The sequence below is a fragment of the Tinamus guttatus genome, unplaced genomic scaffold (genome assembly GCF_059628265.1).
Source record: "Tinamus guttatus ecotype Peru unplaced genomic scaffold, ASM5962826v1 Tinamus_guttatus_pri_ptg000416l, whole genome shotgun sequence".
NCBI lineage: Eukaryota > Metazoa > Chordata > Aves > Tinamiformes > Tinamidae > Tinamus > Tinamus guttatus.
This window is the reverse complement of record NW_028288950.1, coordinates 332,665-351,238: the sequence shown is the minus strand read 5'-3', so window position 1 is coordinate 351,238 and position 18,574 is coordinate 332,665. Positions and strand designations below refer to the sequence as shown.

General features: G+C 49.5%; 1 protein-coding gene across 3 annotated transcripts in view; it reads right to left on the bottom strand.

Moving 5' to 3' along the window:
- LOC104577472 (uncharacterized) overlaps nt 1–8,888 on the bottom strand; it is a 32,835-nt gene extending 23,947 nt beyond the window's left edge. Inside the window, exon 1 of one of the 3 annotated variants that reach the window (XM_088531410.1) lies at nt 8,810–8,888. In XM_088531410.1, coding sequence (XP_088387536.1) covers nt 8,810–8,849 — 40 coding nt within the window. In that variant the 5' untranslated portion in view covers nt 8,850–8,888. Of the gene's footprint in view, nt 1–8,675; nt 8,746–8,809 lie in introns of those variants that run through there. The other 2 variants (XM_088531409.1, XM_088531408.1) reach the window with 2 other exon arrangements.
- Nucleotides 8,889–18,574: the final 9,686 nt, after the last annotated feature.

Below are 18,574 nucleotides of genomic sequence, written 5' to 3'. Positions count from 1 at the left end.
GCAATAGAGAGCACTTTCACAGTAGTTGGTTGCACATCAGTTACAGTCTGCAAACCACTGAGCTGGGCAGTGACAGGTCCTGGTAAACACCAGTGTTTGAGCATTTCTGGGGATTCTGTAACAACGCAAAATATTATCATCTCCCTACCACAGGTTTGGAATTAACACAAAAGACAACAGGGTCTTGAAGCACATTTGTTCAATGACACTTTCCCAGGGTGAGTGAGGTCACCTATACTTCAGCTCAGAGATCTCCAATTATTAAGAACATGAAATTCAAGTTCTTCTTTCCTCACCCCTCTAAAAGAATAGTCTCTCCTTCCTTCTTACCAACTGGGTAATGGACTCTAAACTATGGTTCTTCCAACAAGCTGCTCAGATCTGTTACAGATCTCAAGAGATGCACACATAAATGCTCTGCTCTTTCATGCACATTACCAACAAGCACTAGAAGGGTGCAATTAGAGCTCCTCTGGGCAACTACAGAAACAAGTGGGCCAGACCAGACCTTCAGCTGCTATAAATTAGCTCACTTCCAGAGAACCTACTAGAGTTGTGTCAGCTAGTTCCAGCTGATGGAGGCTTGTTAAGTGCATTGTGTAACAACACTGGAAGATCCCTGGCAAAGCAGGAAAGGTGGTGTGAGTGCCTTGTGCAGGTAAGGTAATGGGGCTGTGGGGAGGCTTCTGAAAGAAGCTCTGAAGAACTTCAGTGAGCTGAAGAGTGGTGTTAAGGTTGGTAGGATGTATTTACTGGTGCTGTAGGCTTGCTAGGCTTGATACCACTACTTCTTGGGAAATCAGAGAGTTTGTGCTTTGTTTTTCTCTCTGCCCCCTCCCCTCCTTTTTCCTTCTCCTGAGCTGACTTCCTGCATCTTTCTTCCTTAAAAAAAAAAAAAAAAATCTAAAAGAGGCAGCTTTTTGATAGCTGGTTTGGACCTTGGTGTGGTTGTACTGGAGGGATAGGAGCTGTGTGCACCAAGGAGCCACTATTGCTTCTTGCAGTATCTCTGGAAATGTGTGCCAGGACAAGTGTTGTTGCAGGTCAACTTGTGCTACCTGCTTAGTAGCTGTCTCAAAGGTTATGGTTCTGTAATCACAGAGAGAGCAGCGATGAGTGGATTCCCTGAGCTGTCATGTAGGCTTCTAACAAACTGTTACAGAAGTGTGTATCTCTAGGCAAGTTGCTGCTCTTCCTGTACCTGGAGAGTTGGAGGGTAAGACCCCCTCCTGTCTCATGGGGAGGTGATGACAGGAATGTAGTTCATAGGTAAAGGTAACAAATAGGGAGCAGATGTGTCTCAGCTCAATTTCCAGAACCTTCTTTTGCTTCACTTCCAAACTGCTTTCTAGGATACTTCTCTGTTGGCAGTTAGCAAAAGCTGGCAGAGATGCTTACGTCATTCAAAGGTATCCTCACATCAGCTGCAGTCCTAAGGCTTCCCTCCCTGTCCTTGAAGTTTTGTCTTAAAATCAAAAATGTTCTTTTCTAAGTGCATTTTTCCTGTTACACAATAACTACTAACTGCCAGAGCAGTCTAGCGCATTATATAGAGAGCCCTAACCTAAGGAAGGAGGATGGATGTGAAAGAGCTGAATGTCAAGCAATTTCTTTCTTCCAAATAAACTGTGCGCAAGGGAGACACTTAACCAAACTCCCAGGCATTCCCAGTTCTGTCGAGATCTAATTCCTGCAACAACTCCTGCCCTTCCAGTGAAGAAAGCCAAGGTCCATACTCAGGTCCCCAGGCCCCAGAGCATTCAAAATTCAGGCCTAGCTTCTTGCTCTGTAGCTGTGTTGCGAGGGCAGGCAGGAAGGAAGGAAGCCTGAAGCAGCATTTCACTTCTTCTTCTTCACTTCTTTCTGTGCAAGCTCTGGTGGGCTCTGTGTGAGCCTGAAGAGTTGGCCTTGGCCTCTGATGGGCCGACTGGAGGGTGCATTGCTGCACTTGAGTGTATCGGTGCGGGTCATGGGATGAGGCTGGGTCAGCAGGGGCATGGCAGGACAGCCAGTAGCAGCACAGTGCTTTGCATAGTACAAATCCTGCTAATCGTCTCATCAGTCATACTGCCCTTTGCTGCTCTCCCAGCTTTGGTCCCATGTGCCCGCCTGTTTTCTCAATGTTCATCCTGATTTGGGAATTTTGTGTGTCAAACGTGTACGTGTGTGTGGAGGATGGCGCAGTGGGAGACCAACCTCTGCTCATCTCCATCTGTCTTGGTGATGCCAGTGTGTGATGGCAGTGTTCGACCCATGACAGCCCCCTACTTGTTGCCAGGGCTGCTGAAAAGATCATGCATGCAGCAAACTGTTGTGTGGTGTTAGCAGGGTTATCAAGGGCTGCATCCAAAAATGCTCAGAGAGCCCATTCCTTGCTCATGTGCAGCATGGGAGATGCAGCCCCTCTGAACTGATCTTCAATACTCTAAAACGGTGGCCCAGGGACAGAGAACAAAACAGCAGGCATCCCAGTGACTTGGGTCACTGCAGTACTAGCAACTTTGCTAGACAAAAATGTCTAGGCAAGCACAGCTGCCCTGCAAGGGCAATCATTCCTGCTAGTGCTCTCGGTCTCTTGCATGGGAGCTAGGTGCACTAGCCAAGCCACAGGAGGATTTTTTTTCATGATGCTGCAGAGGACAGGCCTACGCTGTCTGGCTCTGGCTGCATGAAGGATTCAATTCTATGCTGACAGGACTGAGCACAGTAAGACATGGTCATCCTATTCAGACTCTTGAAGAGCTATTAGGCAGCAGTGACTAGTGTGCTGGAGTCAAGCCGATGGCCTAGAACTGAAAGACCACTTCTGCCATTCAGTCCTTGCAGTCCCTCGTTTGCCTTCCTTCCTTTACAAAGCATCTCCCTTTATTTCTGTCGCCTGCTAAGTGCTGTCTAATACTGTTGGAAATACAGCTCAGGTGGTATTTCCCTTTCACTGCAAAGGAGAGATATTTTTTTTTTTTCTTGACAATGATGAGGTCTCGATTTCCCACCATTTAAGAGAAAAAGGGTCACTTCCTTTCTGAAACAATAGGCATTTTTTGCTGCTGACTCTTCCACCATATGTGCTGGGGGGTGTGGTGGGGCTGCATTAGCACCTTGTTCTCGGCCCCAGCCCCTCAGCTGCCCCATGCAGTGTGCAGGAGCCCCTCTATTTCCGTAGGGGGCATTGGTTGGGCCTTGCATAGCCCCATGGGCACAGGGAGCTGAATGGACAGTATCCCTCATACTTGTGAGAATCAAATCCCTCTTAAATCACCAAAGAAACCAGCAACCACCCCAGATCCCTCCTCTGGGAGGGGAACTTAGCTCCAAAGAGCTTTGCCATTGGCTTCCTGTGGTGAGGATTTCCCTATCTCCTGATGTTTTTTATGGGCCTGCTGAAGACCAGATCCTGGTAATGCCAGGGAGTTGCTTGTCTGGCATCAAGGATCTGCAGACAGGCTGCTTTCTCAACACCATGCCAGTCTGCCTCAGCGTACAGGGGTTCCTCAGCTGCCCCATCTGAACCAGGACTTCTCCTAAACAGGACAACTTTGAGACCAGTATGTTTCTGTGGAAGGTTATGGAAAGGTCTTGTGGCCCCATTTCAGTGCAGCAATTACAGCCACCATCTAGAAGGGCAAAACCTTGTGAAGATATTAAAATCACTGTCCTAGAAAATGGGTTTTACTGGAACTGCCATTTTAAACCTCATATCTTTAGAGGAACACATTCCCATGTGGAGGCTGTGAATATTTACACAAGAGGCCTGATTCTCAGAATTTCAGTTTTTCCAGTTGGGGAACTGAAAAACATTTGGATTTCATGGGAGTGCATATATGGCCTGATTCACTGGAAAGTTGAATGAAAATGAGTAATTATGATAAAGCTTTTTATCTCATATAGTCTGTAAACAGAAAGCACAAAATTCTCAGGTCTTTTGGTTAAAAGGTGCTCTCCAGTCTTTCTAGTGGAAAATGTGTGAAGTTCCTATGGATGATGGTTTGATAATATAATGGGCCTAGAAATGGCATAGACCTACAGCTGCAGTGGGTGATGAGAAACCCATATAAAATAGGTGCTGAACAATACTGAGTTCAAGGACTCTTCAGAAGAGTCATTTATTGCTTAAATATGTACATTTTTAGAAGAAGAGATAGTAATAGATGTTTTCGGGTGTTTTAGGCCGCAATGAGTGGATGACAGGGAGATTGATTGTTTACAAATGGATATAGTTGGGTGACTAAAGAGGAAATGGTTTTCCAAGTAGAGAGACCACTTGACACTTTTACCGCTTGCTTCCATTTAGTCCAAGTGACCTGCGAAGCTTTTGAAACAGAGTGACAAGTCTGATAGATTAGTGACCTTTGGCAGAAAGTCCTTGGGGAACACCAGGTCCCCACTGATCACCTGGTTTATCCTGGTTACTTATGTATGCTGGAACTCACCAGTTTTAAAACACCTTAACCTTGAGCATAGCGCTAGCTAAAGAACTGCACTCCTTTCTGTACATACTGTACAACTTATTTCTTTAGATATATAACTATGAAGGAAAACATGACTGGGGGCCATTTCAGCACATTAGGATCATGTCTAAGTCCTGACAGCTTTGCAACAAATTATTCCCAGGGCCTATGCCAAGCACCTACTAAGCTTCTTTGTAAGACTAGTGAGAGTTGTCATCTTTGACAATGTTCTTCACAACCAATTCTCTGGGGAAGAAATTCCTTGAGGATAAAGCTTCAAAATAATAACTAAAGGAAACAGTGGCCAAGTGGTTGTTGCATCTGCCACCCTGCCCTGTGGGATCTGCTGGGGTAGGTGCTGTAATAATCACAAGTTCAGAGATAGTTGTAGTTCTTTCTAGATGGAACGACAAGAAATAAATTTAGAAAAGTGTTCTGGCCTCCTTGCCTAGGACTGCTACAGAAATATACCCTAATCCAGAACTCTTCTTCCCAGTGCTGTAGTTGCCCTCCCTTTATGGAAACAGAAGCGGTTTGGTTAACAGTGAATTTGGAAACTCTGTTTTTCCCACAAACCCAGCTTCACCAGAAAAATACTGGACTCTTTGGCTTAAAGAGAGCCCAGGAAAGATGAAGCCCTGCAGTGGAAGTGGATATTTGGCAGCAAACATTATAATCTAGGGGAGAGATCTTCACTGGTTGTCACTACTTTTGTCCCATTGACTTTGGAGACTTGGGACAACTATTGATATATTCCTTCAAGTGGGAGTGTGGCAGAAGTAAATATAGCCTAGTTGAATCTATGTAGCAAGAATCAATATAGTTATTTCTCTTTTTCTGTAATTCATTATCAGCCCTGTATAATAGCATAGATGTTAACAGCATAGGCTGGGGACCGACGTTCTGGAGAGCAGCTCTGCAGAGAGGGACCTGGGCGTCATGGTGGACGACAAGTTGACCCTGAGGCAGCACTGTGCCCTCGTGGCCAAGAAGGCCAATGGGATCCTCGGGTGCATTAAGAAGAGCGTCTCCAGCAGGTCGGGGGAGGTGATCCTGCCCCTCTACTCAGCCCTGGTGAGGCTGCATCTGGAGTATTGTGTCCAGTTCTGGGCTCCACAGTACAAGAGGGATGTGGAACTGCTGGAGAGAGTCCAGCGCAGGGCCACAAGGATGATCAGGGGCCTGGAACATCTGTCCTATGAGGAGAGGCTGAGGGAGCTGGGCCTGTTCAGCCTGGAGAAGAGAAGGCTGAGAGGGGATCTGATCAGTGTATATAAATACCTCAAGGTTGGGAGTGAGGAGGATGGTGCTGGCCTCTTTTCACTGGTGGCCACCGACAGAACTAGAGGTAATGGCCACAAAGTGAAGCACCAAAAGTTCCACAGGAACTTAAGAAAAAAATTCTTAACAGTGAGGGTGACAGAGCACTGGAACAGGCTGCCCAGAGAGGTTGTGGAGTCTCCTTCTCTGGAGACATGCCTGGATGCAGTCCTGTGCCATAGCTCTAGGTGACCCTGTGTGTACAGGAGGGTTGGACTAGATGACCTCTAGAGGTCCCTTCCAACCTTAAGCATTCTATGATTCTATGTCACTTGGTATACAGCTTGCTAATGCATCTGAGCAGAAAGTGATGGAAGTAAATATTCCACACCTTTGCAAAAATGTCGAAGTTGAAAGACCTTTCCCTGATGGTATGATTTGCAAGTAGTGTCATATCACACAGGAATATTCAGCCAGAAATGTATAAGCAGACAGGAGGCACTCTGCAGGGGTGGGACTTGCCCCCCAGGGATGACAGCTATGCAGTAATTCAGGTTTTATTGCCTATAATAAGCTTGGATAAACAGTTGTCCTGCAGCCCTACAGACCGGGGTGGTTAAGCCCCCATGCTTCTGCTGAAGTTAAAGGAACTCATGAATCCTGTCAGAGAGGTCACTCAAGCTCCTAACCTGTTTGATATGTGCAGTCTTTGCTGTCCCCAGGCAAAACCCTAGAGAACCTCCAGCTCGCATGGGGTGGCAGTGAGCAGGTGGTGGTCCCAGTGGGGAGGTCTGAAATAATTCCTGGTGGCAGTGAGAGCAGGGAGGGTTCTGCTCTTTGTGGCCCTCCCCATGGCTGTACAAGGAGCTTGGTAGGACAACATGCAAGGAGAGGAGATGGAGTTCTGCTGCTACAGTAGGCCGAACTTGCTGATGCAAGGTGTCCTGCCACCCCAAAACATTCTGTTCCAACAACTCTAAGAAAAGAAGGGCCAGATCCAGTCTACTCTCCTGACTAAAATCTGCCACTCCAAAAATGTTTGTTTGCTATATGGCAGCTGTTTTGCCATTGATATCCACTTAAAGGGGGACACCAACATTGCTGGACCAGTCTATACTTATTCTCCAGGGCCTCATTATATCTCATGGTAGGAGAAGGTAAAAGGGAACACATGAGTGCCTGCTTTTGCTCCTCTTGGTTTAGCACCCAAATTTCCTTTCTGTCTCTCTTCAGCACTGGATTCTTGCCCTGTGCTGCTGGGCTATGTTCCCTGTTCTCTCTTATTCTTCATTTGCTTTCTCGCAGCCTGCAATGCCTGGCTGCTGAGCTGCTCATTAGCAAGGCAGCAATGACACAAGGAGCTAAGGAGGCATCTGGTTTGCATTCTCCCTCCCAAGCTGTATTTGGAGATGCAGCTTTAAAGTCCTTACCATGAAACTGGCAAGAAAAAGCAAGTTATTGGCTCTTTTTGAGCCCAAGATATGGCCCAAGCCAGAACACGGTATTTGATGTTTCTTTGCAGCTAAGATTTAGGAAGCTCCCTCCTGGTCTCTTGCTTGGAGAAAATCTAGCTTAATTTCTCTCTCCCAATTCTTTAATGCCCTGTGTGATGTGCCTGTTCTCCTGACATGGCCTCTAGGGCTGAGGGATGGTGCCGTGTGACACAGCAAGCCTTAAGTTTCAGCTCCCCTCCTGCCTGGCCCTGCTGTAAGTCTTGTGCTGTATAGTCTGGGGGGAACAAGTTCAGAGCTGAGTCCTTCCTCAGGAGGAGGAGGAAAAAAAAAATAAAGGCCATTTCTACCGTATTGAAGGTAGCATCTCTTCAAACACACATCCCGCCCCCTGCCCTGCAACAAGATTCGGGTGCTCCCCTGGCCACATTAGTGTGGCTTTGCAAGCCAACACTTTGTGCTGTTGGTGAATGCAGTCTCCAGACCAAGCCCAGGCACAGCCATGTGCTTCAGCAGCCCTTGCTAGCAGGGCACCTGGGAGTTGCACACAAGGCACATGAGAGGCTTTAGCGTGCACTGAGCTAAACCTCTGGAGTAGGAGAGCCTGGAAGAGCCCTCCTGGCAGGGAGGGAGTGAGCACATGCCCATGGACAGGACAGTCTGCGCTGCCTCAAGGAGCTGCTCGCGCTGCAGTGGTCCAGAGACACAGGGGTCAGATCACAAGTAGGACAATGAGACTCTGGGCAGAACAAAGTGCTCCCCAGTAGATGTTTTATGGCTAAGATGCTGCAAAAACTGTTGCCCAGCTTTATCTGCTGAGTCTGGCAAACTCCATCTGTAGCCACCTCTGGGCTAAGCAAACTGATCCAGTGCAATGTTGTCAATAGGCACAGCCACTGCAGAGTGTTTCCAGCTGGTGCAAGCCAAGCTGCTCATAGATGAGGTTCTGCTATGTGGGCTCGGAGGCTACACAACTTGCTAAGGTGTAAGACGCACCAAACCCGTCAGAACTGAAAAGGGCAGACTCAGCAAAGATTCAGGCAGGTGGGGCCACCCCAATTGCTTTGATGACAAACTTCCAAAGTGGCACCTAATCTACTGCAAATTCAAAGCTGTCCTCCCTGCCTCCCTTGTCTCAGCTTCACTGAACAGGAGGGAGAGGGACAAAAACCTCTCAAAGTGAGGATAGCTTCTGTTTCTTGGGGATGTACCAGCCTAGGGAAGGTGGTATTATATCCTTGCCGGTATGGGGCACACTTGCAGGGTTGAAGGGCAGTGCTGATCCACCTCACGCAAGCCAGAACCAGGGCACGATCCTGGGAGCCAGGGATCGCGGGTGGTGCGCTGACATCTGCTCGTTCCCCGGAGCTCTCACCCCGACGTGCCCCTCTGCCTCCGCGGCGCTCGCTCGGGGAGCGCGGCTGCCCCGACCCCCGTTTTGCCGCCGCCGAACGAGCCTGTCCCCCCGAGAGCCGCTCGGTGCCGCGGGCCGCGCGGAGCCGCCGCCGGCGCTTACCTGGGTGCGCGCAGAGGCAGCCGGCGAGCAGCGAGCGCAGCATTGAGCCGGGGCGGGCGCGGAGCGCGGCCGCGGGGCCGCCGGCGCCGAGCGAGAGGCCGCGGGGAGCGGGCGGGGGCCGCGCCGGGACTCACCTCGGGCGCGGAGCGCGAAGGTCCCGCGCCGGGGCAGCATCGCCGCCCTCAGCGGCGCGGCGCGGCCATCGCGGCGGCCTCGCGGCGGCCGCTGCCCGCGCGAGCGGGCGGCTCTGGGCGGCGCCGGGGCGCGGGCGGGCGGGAGGCGGCGGTGATGGGCGCCTGGCCAGCGGGGACTACGGAGGGAGCAGCCCTGAGGAATGCGTCTCCTTGGGCTGATAAGGCGAGCTGGCGGGAGGGGTTTGCGCTACCTTTGCAACCCCCGCGAGAGAGAGAGAGAGAGAGAGAGAGTAGGCAGGCGCGAAGAAAAAAGAAAAATACTTCGGCACTTGCATAATGCCAATAAACATCCCCCCCCTCCCCTCAAGTGGCAGGAAAAGGAAGGCTGGAATGTTTTGGGTGGGGAGCAGAGCATGGAGCAATTCTGTTTCTTGATTTCTTTCTGCCTTTCCCTGGTTAAATCCCAAGTAGGGTGCTTGCAATGCAAAACTCTGCCTCGATTGTAACAGGTCTGCAGGCTATGGTAGGAAGGGTGAGGGGGAAGTGCTGTGCAGAACCCAAGCTCCCACGGGAGCATCTGTGGTGCTGCCCCACGCGAATGAGCTGGGAGCACACGGGCCAGGCACCCAGGGCCTGGCATGTTCACAGCGCATCCGCAAGGCCTGCGCCCTGCGTACGTGCCTCCCTGCACACGAGTGAGGATCGCCCCTCGGGCTAGGTTTAAGCAATCCACCCCCCAGCCCGATAGCCTATCCAGGGTCTCTCCGGTTGTGTTTGCCAAGGGATTGCCAGTCCCTCCCTGCCTTTCTCCCATCCAGGCTCCTGCTGACTCCAGCACTGTCAGGAGAAAATGGGCTGTTCCACCGGTTAAACCAGCCCAGCTCTATGGGCTCCAGCTGCCCCCAGGATCAGGGGCCCAGAGGAGACCACAAGCAGGTGCTGGGTGCTGCCCAGGGTCAGATCTGTTCAGAGCTGGCCCTAGAGTGACCTAGTCCTGCTACAAACTCAAGAGAAAAGCGGAGGGAAGGGGAGCTGTTGCTGGAGAGCCAACCCACCTGTCCGTAGATCAGCTCCCCAGGATGCTAGTCCTTGTCCCCCACCTCCAAACCAAACGCCTCAGGTCAGAGGTCCACTGGGGCAAATTGCCTTCTTGTGGTAAAGCCCCTGCAGCTTGCCATTTGCACCAGCTACAGTTAAAAAAAAATGTTATATATATATATATATATATATATATATATAAAAAGGCAATTTAATTTACCCTTCCACAGTTGCTTTGCTATTTAATTGTTATTTGATTGTTCCCAAGCTCTTGTCATGCAAGAGAAGGCATCCTTCCTTCCTCCCAATGCGGGAAGATTTATTGTGCTGTCCCCATTGCTTCCCGCTGCGCTGGGACAGTGTGTCTGCGGGCAGCACTGAAACGCTGCCCTGGCAGCACCTGAGGTGCTCAGCAGGCACTGAGTGTTTGTGGGAAAGCCAAGGAGGACAATGTCCAGGGCCAGCCCAACCCAGAGACCATAAACGCCCTCAGGGAGGGAAGAAAACGCACCAAGGGGCCTGCAGCCTGTTTCTCTAACACCAAGTCAGCCTCAGGCCAGGGAAGAGGTGACCTGTGGACCCCTACCCCAGCACATGGCTGCTTTTCCTTGCTCTCTTGTCACCTTGTTGCTTCCTGGGATGTTCCCAGTGAACGGCAGGGCCATCTGTAGGCCCAAGCTCTGCTCCCACACAGGGGCAGGACAGCGAGTGCTTGGGTTGAAGAGCTGGGGCAGCCCAAGTGTTGGGGGGAGGGATGGAGCTGGTCCTGCTCTCCCTAACCTCCTCTGCCCTGCACTGGGGTGCTCCTAGATTAGAGACCATTTTATAGGAGCAAGGGAAGACAGGCCATTCCTTCTGAGGAGCTGTGGGTGGATGTGCTAAAAACTGGTCTAGAAGACCTGGAAGGGCTCAATTTGTAAAATGTCTGTTGCTTTACAGTGTTTTCAACAAGTTTCCCAAAGGCCCCACGCTGCAAACGGCACCAGATTTCATATGGTGGGAGATGTTGGGCAACCTGTTGTTGCAGGTGTCTTAGTATGAATTCAATAGCATTGCGAGCAACCAGAGGTGTTCTGGGGACAAAGTATTGTCATCTCAGCCCTAGCCCTGCTGCTGTCAGACGCTACTCCAGTCCTGGTGTGGTTTGTGCCTTCCTCTCCTCCTAACATAGAACTCAGTGGTTTTGAGCACTGTTCAGCATACTCTTGTATCGCCCAGCGGCTGTTTGTTTTGTTTTGTTTTTTCTTTCTTATTTTTTGTAAGTAGCTTGGAGCGGGGTGGGGGGGAAGCTACAGTGCTGATGTCTGTGTACAGCTGCAATTCCAAGTGCTCTGGGCAAGACTAATTATAGACATAATTATGGCATGGCACAGTCCCCTTTTAATCATTACACAGACCATTTTCCCCTCTTGTTAGGGCTTCTCCTCTATATCCTTCCTGAGGAGACATTCCTTTAAGTCACTTTCAGCTCAGACCAAGAGGTAATCAGAGTTGTAGCCAGCATTTTCAGATGTGTCTTGGGCTTTGGGTGCTGTGGTTTCAAGGTCCAGAGGAATGACTCTAATTTGCAATGAGGGAAATGTTTAATACCACCTGAAAACTCCGTTCTTAAACAAAGTCTCAAACTGGCCATTTCTAAGCTCAGTTTATCTCTTTGTGTTCAACAAATGCTTGGGGCCAATAGAAATGACTGTTACCAAAATGTAAGAAATAAAAACAACCAGTGACAGTAAGCTTTTGAAGAAGAAGAAAATCCCCTGGAAAGCACTCAAACCAACTGTTCAAGCCCTAGGCTAGGGCAAAACTTGGAATGCAAATAACTGGAAGTTAATACAAGATTTCAATACTCTAGGTGCAAGAGAATGTGCTTGTATGTATATAACCGATAATTAATTTTACAAGTGCCTGGTGTTGACACAATATGTGGCTGCTCAGAGTCCAGAGGGCCCTACAAAGCTGTTGTTAGACGCTGCTGTATGCTTACAAAGCTGTTGTGTGGTTATTTTTGTCTGCACTTGAAAAGTTTTAGAGGCATAACTACACTATTTTTAAAAAACTACATTTTTGTTTTTCAACTCGTGTTTATTGTCTGTATTAGCATTGAAGTTTTATACCTAATTAGCTTAGTACTGGAACAGGTAAATGTTACCATTTTCTTAGGTCTTTTATTCCAATATGAAAGCATCTATTTGAAGCTTCCCCCCCTCCTTTTTTTTTTCCTTCACCCCTCTTTGTGCTCATAATTCTGAGCAGCAAACAGCACTGATTCCAGCCCCCAAGTAAGAAACAAGTGACATTTGTTTTGGGTGTCCAAAACCGAGGAAAGTGCAGAAAAGGAAACTGAAAATTAATGTTCTCTGCTCTAAACCTTATGAGCCCTCTGGAAAGGTCCTGTCCCCTCTACACAAACATCTCGCTGTCGCAGGCCATCGAGAAAGGACGGACGTTTCTATTCCGCAGCTTCTCCCCTCGTCTGGCAGCCATAATTCTGCTGCTTCTCAGCATTCACTGGGGAGCCTTGAGAAACACTGGGTTACTTTTCTCAAAGTCTCCATTTCAGTTGTTCTTTTTTTAGTGGGGCTGGATGGCCAGCACCTTGCAAGGATGCCCTGGGTCACGGTGTGTACTGCACGAGCCTTTTGGTCTCGGCTGCTGGCAGTGTGCACCCAGATGTGGGCTCAGCTCTTGTGTTAGGGCTCTTCCCCTCTCATCTCTGCATCCCACTGTGCAACGGGCTTCTCTAGGTTGCATTTGAGGCAGGAAATTCCCTCTCGACTTGCAGAGGATGTAACAAAAAGAGAGAGGAGAAAAAAAAAAACTCATAGTCAGCATCAGTTTCATTTCTGGTAGATGTATCAGTTTCCTTAGCTGTAAGAAAAATTTTCACTGCAAGAAGACTCCAAGTGTGGAAAGCTGAAGCATCGCTGGATCCCCAGGGGCACAGCTGCGTCCTACCCTTCTTGTCACCCTGGTGAGCCTTGGGCTGAAGGGAAGTGGATGTCAGAGCCAGCAGCCTGTGCTCCCAGGGGGAGGACAAGGGCTCACGAGAGCTACCTTGGCACATCAGTCCCTGTGCTGCAGTGGCCGTGAGTTTGGTGTTTAGCTGCTGTGGTCCCAAAAGTGCAGACTGGGAGTCTTATGTTCCTGAAAGTCCCAGAACTGAAACAAGGAGGGGAGAGCTGTAAATGCCTGAAATAACATTTCCTTTTCCTCACCTTTTTTCACCTTGTCTAGTCAAATTGTAAGCTTCTAGGGCAAGTGCTGTTTATAGTGTGATATATTCCTAAATTAGGCAGCTGGAAAGCAAGACATCTACTTTAGCAGTTACTGTCCAGGCCATGCTGTGATTGCTCCATGCTCGGTTACTAATGTGCACTGCCATGGTTGAAATCGCCCCTGAATCTTCCCCCCAAAGCGATTACTTTGTGTCCAAAGTGCCCAAAGTGTCCACTAAGATCCCCAAGTGCAAAGAAAACAGCCTGCTTTGAAAAACTCCTTGAGAGGCAAATTATGCCGTGGCTTTGCTCAGGCGAGCTCTCAGGCTGGGGCAGGTGTTCCCCTGCTGTTTTGCTTTAGGCAGGTCCCCTGCACAAATAACTTTACCTCCTGCTGCTGCAGCTTGTCTGGTAGAACAGGATTTTTGTGTGTCGTTTCAGGACCATCTTCTTCGAGGTGTGCAGCCCCCAAATTGCAGGATTCCTCATGCACTGAGAGGGCCCCTCCACCTGGCGTGAATTATTTGTGGTGAAGGAAAACATGTTCCAGTATGGCTGTCTTTGTGGTTTTCTCACTGAAGTACACAATGAAATAACTGTCAATCTTTCATCGTACATGTATATTAGACTTCACTTTCCACCTTGTTCTCTGACCCTGCACTTAGAGGCCGGATCTGGGCAGGCTGCTTGACTACATACTGGGTTGTTTTTTACACCTGCAAAGTGCCACAAAAGGACCCCATGCAAAGCAGTCAACCCCTTAACTTGAACCCATTTTCTCTCATGCTGATCCAAGCAAGGTTTTGGGGTTTCTCTAGCAGTGAGATATTGGATCCATGTGATAACTGATGTGGGGAGGAGAGGGCAATAAAGACAGTGATAATGTCATGTCATGGACATGCAGGGCAGGGGGCACTGGTGGGGGCTGCGCTCAGCTCCAGCCCTGCTGCGAGGTCCTGGGAAGCCCTCTGCTCCCTGGCTGCCTTCCTCTTCCTTCCTCTTCTTGCTCTGCTGAGCCCAGGACTTCTCAGGGCCAAGGTGGTCTCTCCCCTCAGGGGGGCACCTTAGTGCCCCCGGATGTTGCACGGCAGGCAGGAGGAAAAAAAAAAAAAAAAGAAGTTTGAACAGGAAAAAGAGGAAATACATGACACTTGCCTTCCTGTAAACAGAGGTTTCCAGAAGACGCACATTTCCCGTGGAATGATCCTCCTGCTAGCTTGGCAGTGGCCTGCACATGTATGATTTGTCCAGGTGAAGGTTTGGGGTCAGAAAAGAGGAAACTGTTTTACTGCAATTCCCTTACAATGCGAAAAATAGCCTGCTGGGATAGCAAGAGGCTCTCAAGTCTGTGTCATGGCATGTTAACCCCTGCAAGTCTTGTGCATTGCTGCAGACACTTGTCTCAGTCTAGATACATTGCAGTTTTCTCTCTTCTCAAGGAATCTAATAAATGCAGTAAGTGCAACTAGTAAAGCCTGTCTGCACGGGTAAAGTCCCCTTGAGCCCTTTCTACCTTGCACCCAGATGCTGCTGCTCCAAGTGGTGCGCGGGGAGAGCCGCCACCAGCTGAACACCTCGGCCTCCCTTCTGGTTGCTGACATGTTCACCAGCCTCTCCAGGGTGGGGATGGCTCAAACTGCAGGAGCACTTTGGACTCCAGCGCAGCTGAGCGCTCTCAGCCCTTCACTGCTGCTGCAGGGCCCCATGAGAAGCAGTGGCCTGATGCTTTGGCTTGGGAGCCTGAGGCCAGCAGGCTTACAGGGCACAACCTGTCCTTGTGTGTGTGTGCTGACACTTTTGCACTCAGTGTGATGGGCTGAAGGCTCTTTGCCTTCAGGAGCTATTGCATCCAGTGGTGACAATCAGGTCACAGCTCTGTGGCTCTCCAGAGCTGGGCAGCGCAAAGCAGCACAGTTCTCCCTGCTTTCCCGAGGACTCACACCTTGCAAAGGCTGACTGCTTTTTTGGTTATCTTATGGATCAAGTCCTCCACAGTTTCCTTTTGCTCTCCTACAGGTTTCCTCCTCTTTCTGCCACCACTGGACAATGTATGGGTAGTGAGGGCTCCCTGGAGAGCAATCAGCTGTTTCTCCTCTCCCTGCACTGGTGTGCGCAGGCATCTATCCACTGCCACTCTTCTGCCTGGCCCCCCAAATGTCCTGTCCCCCACCAGTGCCAGGACAAGCTTCCTGCTGCACTGGGAGAGCTTAGGGGGAAGAAGGAGGGTGCTCAACTGCTCCCATGCTACTGTGGTAGATCACACGCTTCCATGTACCAGGGAGGTGCCTGGGAGGTAGGCTAGGCACAAGGCCAGGGATGCTGCCAGGAGACACTCTGGGGAGCTGGTGAAGGATAGGAAAAGCCTCCGAGGTATCCGAGGAGGAGGGCAGCCCCTCAGGAAGGAAGGAAGGAAGGAAGGGTGGAGCCTGAGACGAGGCAGAGGGAGGTGTCTTGTTTATCTGTGGGACCCGAGTGTCCTGGGAGGCACAGTGGGGATCAGTGCCCCAGGTGGCAGGGTGAGCCGTGGTGATGGGCACATTGGTCCTGGGCATTGCTGGGGTAGTTGCTGTCCCCGCTGGGAAGAGACTGGAGCCAGGACAGGCAATGAGTGTGTGGCCCCAAGCTGGAGCCGGAGAACTGGTGCTCACACATCGTCTTCAGCCTCTGGAGCACTCAGTAGTCATGGAGAAGGGTATTTTTTTAGTTTAGGAATAACTTCACCTCAGCAATCCCCTCCCTTGACAGTGGCTGTGTCAGCTTGGAGTGGGACCCAAGCTTAGAGGCTGGATCGGGAGCTCTGCTGTGGTGCCCTGGGGCTAGGGATGGAGGGGATCCTCTGTGGGTCCTCAGGTGTCTCCTGTCTGTGAGACAGCCCATGTCTGTGACTAGGTTTTCTGATTACATCTATTTGCTCTTTGAGGAAAGGATAGGATTTGTGTAGGAAATTAAGAACAAACTTCCCTGGCAGGTGACCAGAGATAGAGAAAAGCAAATGTCACCCCCAGCCCATTCACATAGACAGAGGGCTGCAAATGGCACAGAGATACCTTGTTTTGGACAAAACAGTAGTTTCTAAGCTTAAAATAAAACTTGGCACTTGGTGAAGGATATGCTGTGCCTGTGTCCTGCTACCAGCTTGGAGTTTGATTCCCTTCTGGAACCATGTTTGGGGTCAGGACTCGGGGACCAGGATGTCTCCTTTCCACACAGAGCAAGTGCTTGGGCTGGGTTTTGGCAGGGGGAAGGTGACGCTAATGGATGAAACCCTCTGAGACCAACTGAGCTGGCCTCAGCAGGTGGGATATTTCAGAAAGGATAAAAGACCAGTGTCCCCAAGACCTGGGTTAAGCTCCTGCAGGTTCCTTTACAAAGACCATCCCATGGGACCAAGTAGTGTTTTATCCAACCCCATATTTGTGTGTATGCACACTGTCTGGAAATACGCAGATGGAACAGGGTAAGGTGAGGGTCAGGGCATGGGGGCATAGCTCAGTAGGGCTAGAGCAAGACTCGTTCCTCTCTGCAAAGCCTTGGTGGAGCACACTGGAAGTGCTGCATAGTTTCATGCTCTGCTTTGTCAAGAAGGGACTGGTAAAACTGGACAGAAATCCAGGGAACCGTGACAGAAAAGATCAGAGGGCGTCAGGGAGTTTTCCACCATGAAACTGAGGGAAAAGCTGACAAGGAAAAACTGCCAGGGCTCAGAGGAGAGGTGTTGTTGCCAGGGCCTCCCTTTTCTCCCTCTGGGGTTCTTGTAGCCCCCTTTTCCCTGCTGCCAACACTGAGGAGAAGCAGAGAGTTGGGTGCCAGTCCGCACGTGTCCACGCTGCAGGCCGGGCACAGCTCTTAGGGCCTTGCTGTGAAGCCTGTTTCTCTGTCTTATGACTCTTTCCCTGTGTGGAACTGGGGGCACCTCAATCCCAGGGAGGATCTGCCAGGCTCGCTGCAGCACGGCGTCGTGCCAGGAGCTGTGGGTCGTGCAATCTGGGAGCATCTCTCCACCTCTGCTTATTGGCTTTTTAGCCCTGGAGAATCCCAGCTGTTATGAAAGCGCAGCTTAAACGTCACGATTAACAGCACCAAGGGTTTGGCAATGTTTGCCTCCTCTACCTTGCTATAAACGCTGCATTGCTTCAGTTTGGGAATGCTCTCATTTTAGAGCAACCTGTTTCAGTGTAGTGCAAGAGAAGAGTTAGACGTGCTAAATACATCATCAGAGTTTAGAGCAGTGCAAATAACAGTTAACGAAATCCCTGGCAATTTGCATTGCTTTCCCTTGAGTACATACAGGCACATCAGTAGAAATAAACATTTTTCTTGTATAGCAATTTAATTAGAACCGATTAAACACATCCTGAAGGTTTGAATACGATAGAGGCATTGCATCATGCATGTCATTTTGATTAAATAATGGTTTCTTTCCTTGAAAAGGAGAATTAACCATCTGAAACACAGAGGTGAAACTTTAGTTAATAATAAAGCTCCCACCAACTTCAATAGACTATATTTTACCTTAATTGTGTTCATAACTGTGCTCACACAATTTAATTACAGAATTGACTGTTTCCCACTTAGAGGGGGCATACATTGTTGGGTTTTCTTTTTTCTTTTCTTTTCTTTTTTTTTTTTTCTTCTTCTGTGGAAAAAAAAAACGGGGACTAGTGGCTGTTGATATGCATTAAATGAGCCCAGCTTCAGGACTTTGATAATTTACATGAGAATTTGTACCGGTGAAGTTCAGCAACATGGTGGAGTACACATGCCCTTGGATGCTGCATGAGCACTGAGAGTTGCCAGGTGGAGGCTTTTCTTACAGAAAACACCAGAAAGGTTAGTGTGGGGCAGTGGTTGCTGGTTCCTGTGGACTCCAGTATTCAGATGAAGTAACTTGGGAAAACAGCTTTGTAGGTGTTTAAGGCTGCTCACAGTAGGTTTAATGTGCTACATAAGACATTACTTTCACTATAAAATTTTACAGGGGGTTTCCAGACAGGAAAAAATGAAAACCAGTGTCGTTGATGACAGGATAGTATCCTGTAGCCAAGGACCTGTTTGGACAAACCACAGAGTCACTTTACAAATAGCATCTGTTTCTGCAAACCTGCTATTTTAGAAATCGCTTGCTGAAGCCAAATCAATGCTCTTTCATTTGTGCACAACTCTGATATCCAGTTCTTGGGTGTGTATTTCCTCTGGACATCCCAGAGGATATCTCTGGCTCCACTGCTTGTGAATTCGTGTTGGTAACGTGCCTGTGGACCGTGGGCCACACTCTGCATGCGTGGCTGTGTAAATGCAGCAGGTGTGGGCTGTTGCTTGGCCCTACCTCTGGCACCTCTTTCACTTGGCAGGGAGGGCACAGGAGCTCAGATCTGACACCAGCATTAGGGAGGTCTGCGTTCCCAGTCAAGCCAGTTCATTCCTTTGTGCTTTCCATTTCCTTACCTGTAAAAAGTAGGTAAAACCGTGTTCCTTTGTAAGACCTGCCTGGGCAGTAAGTCTGTATGCACAA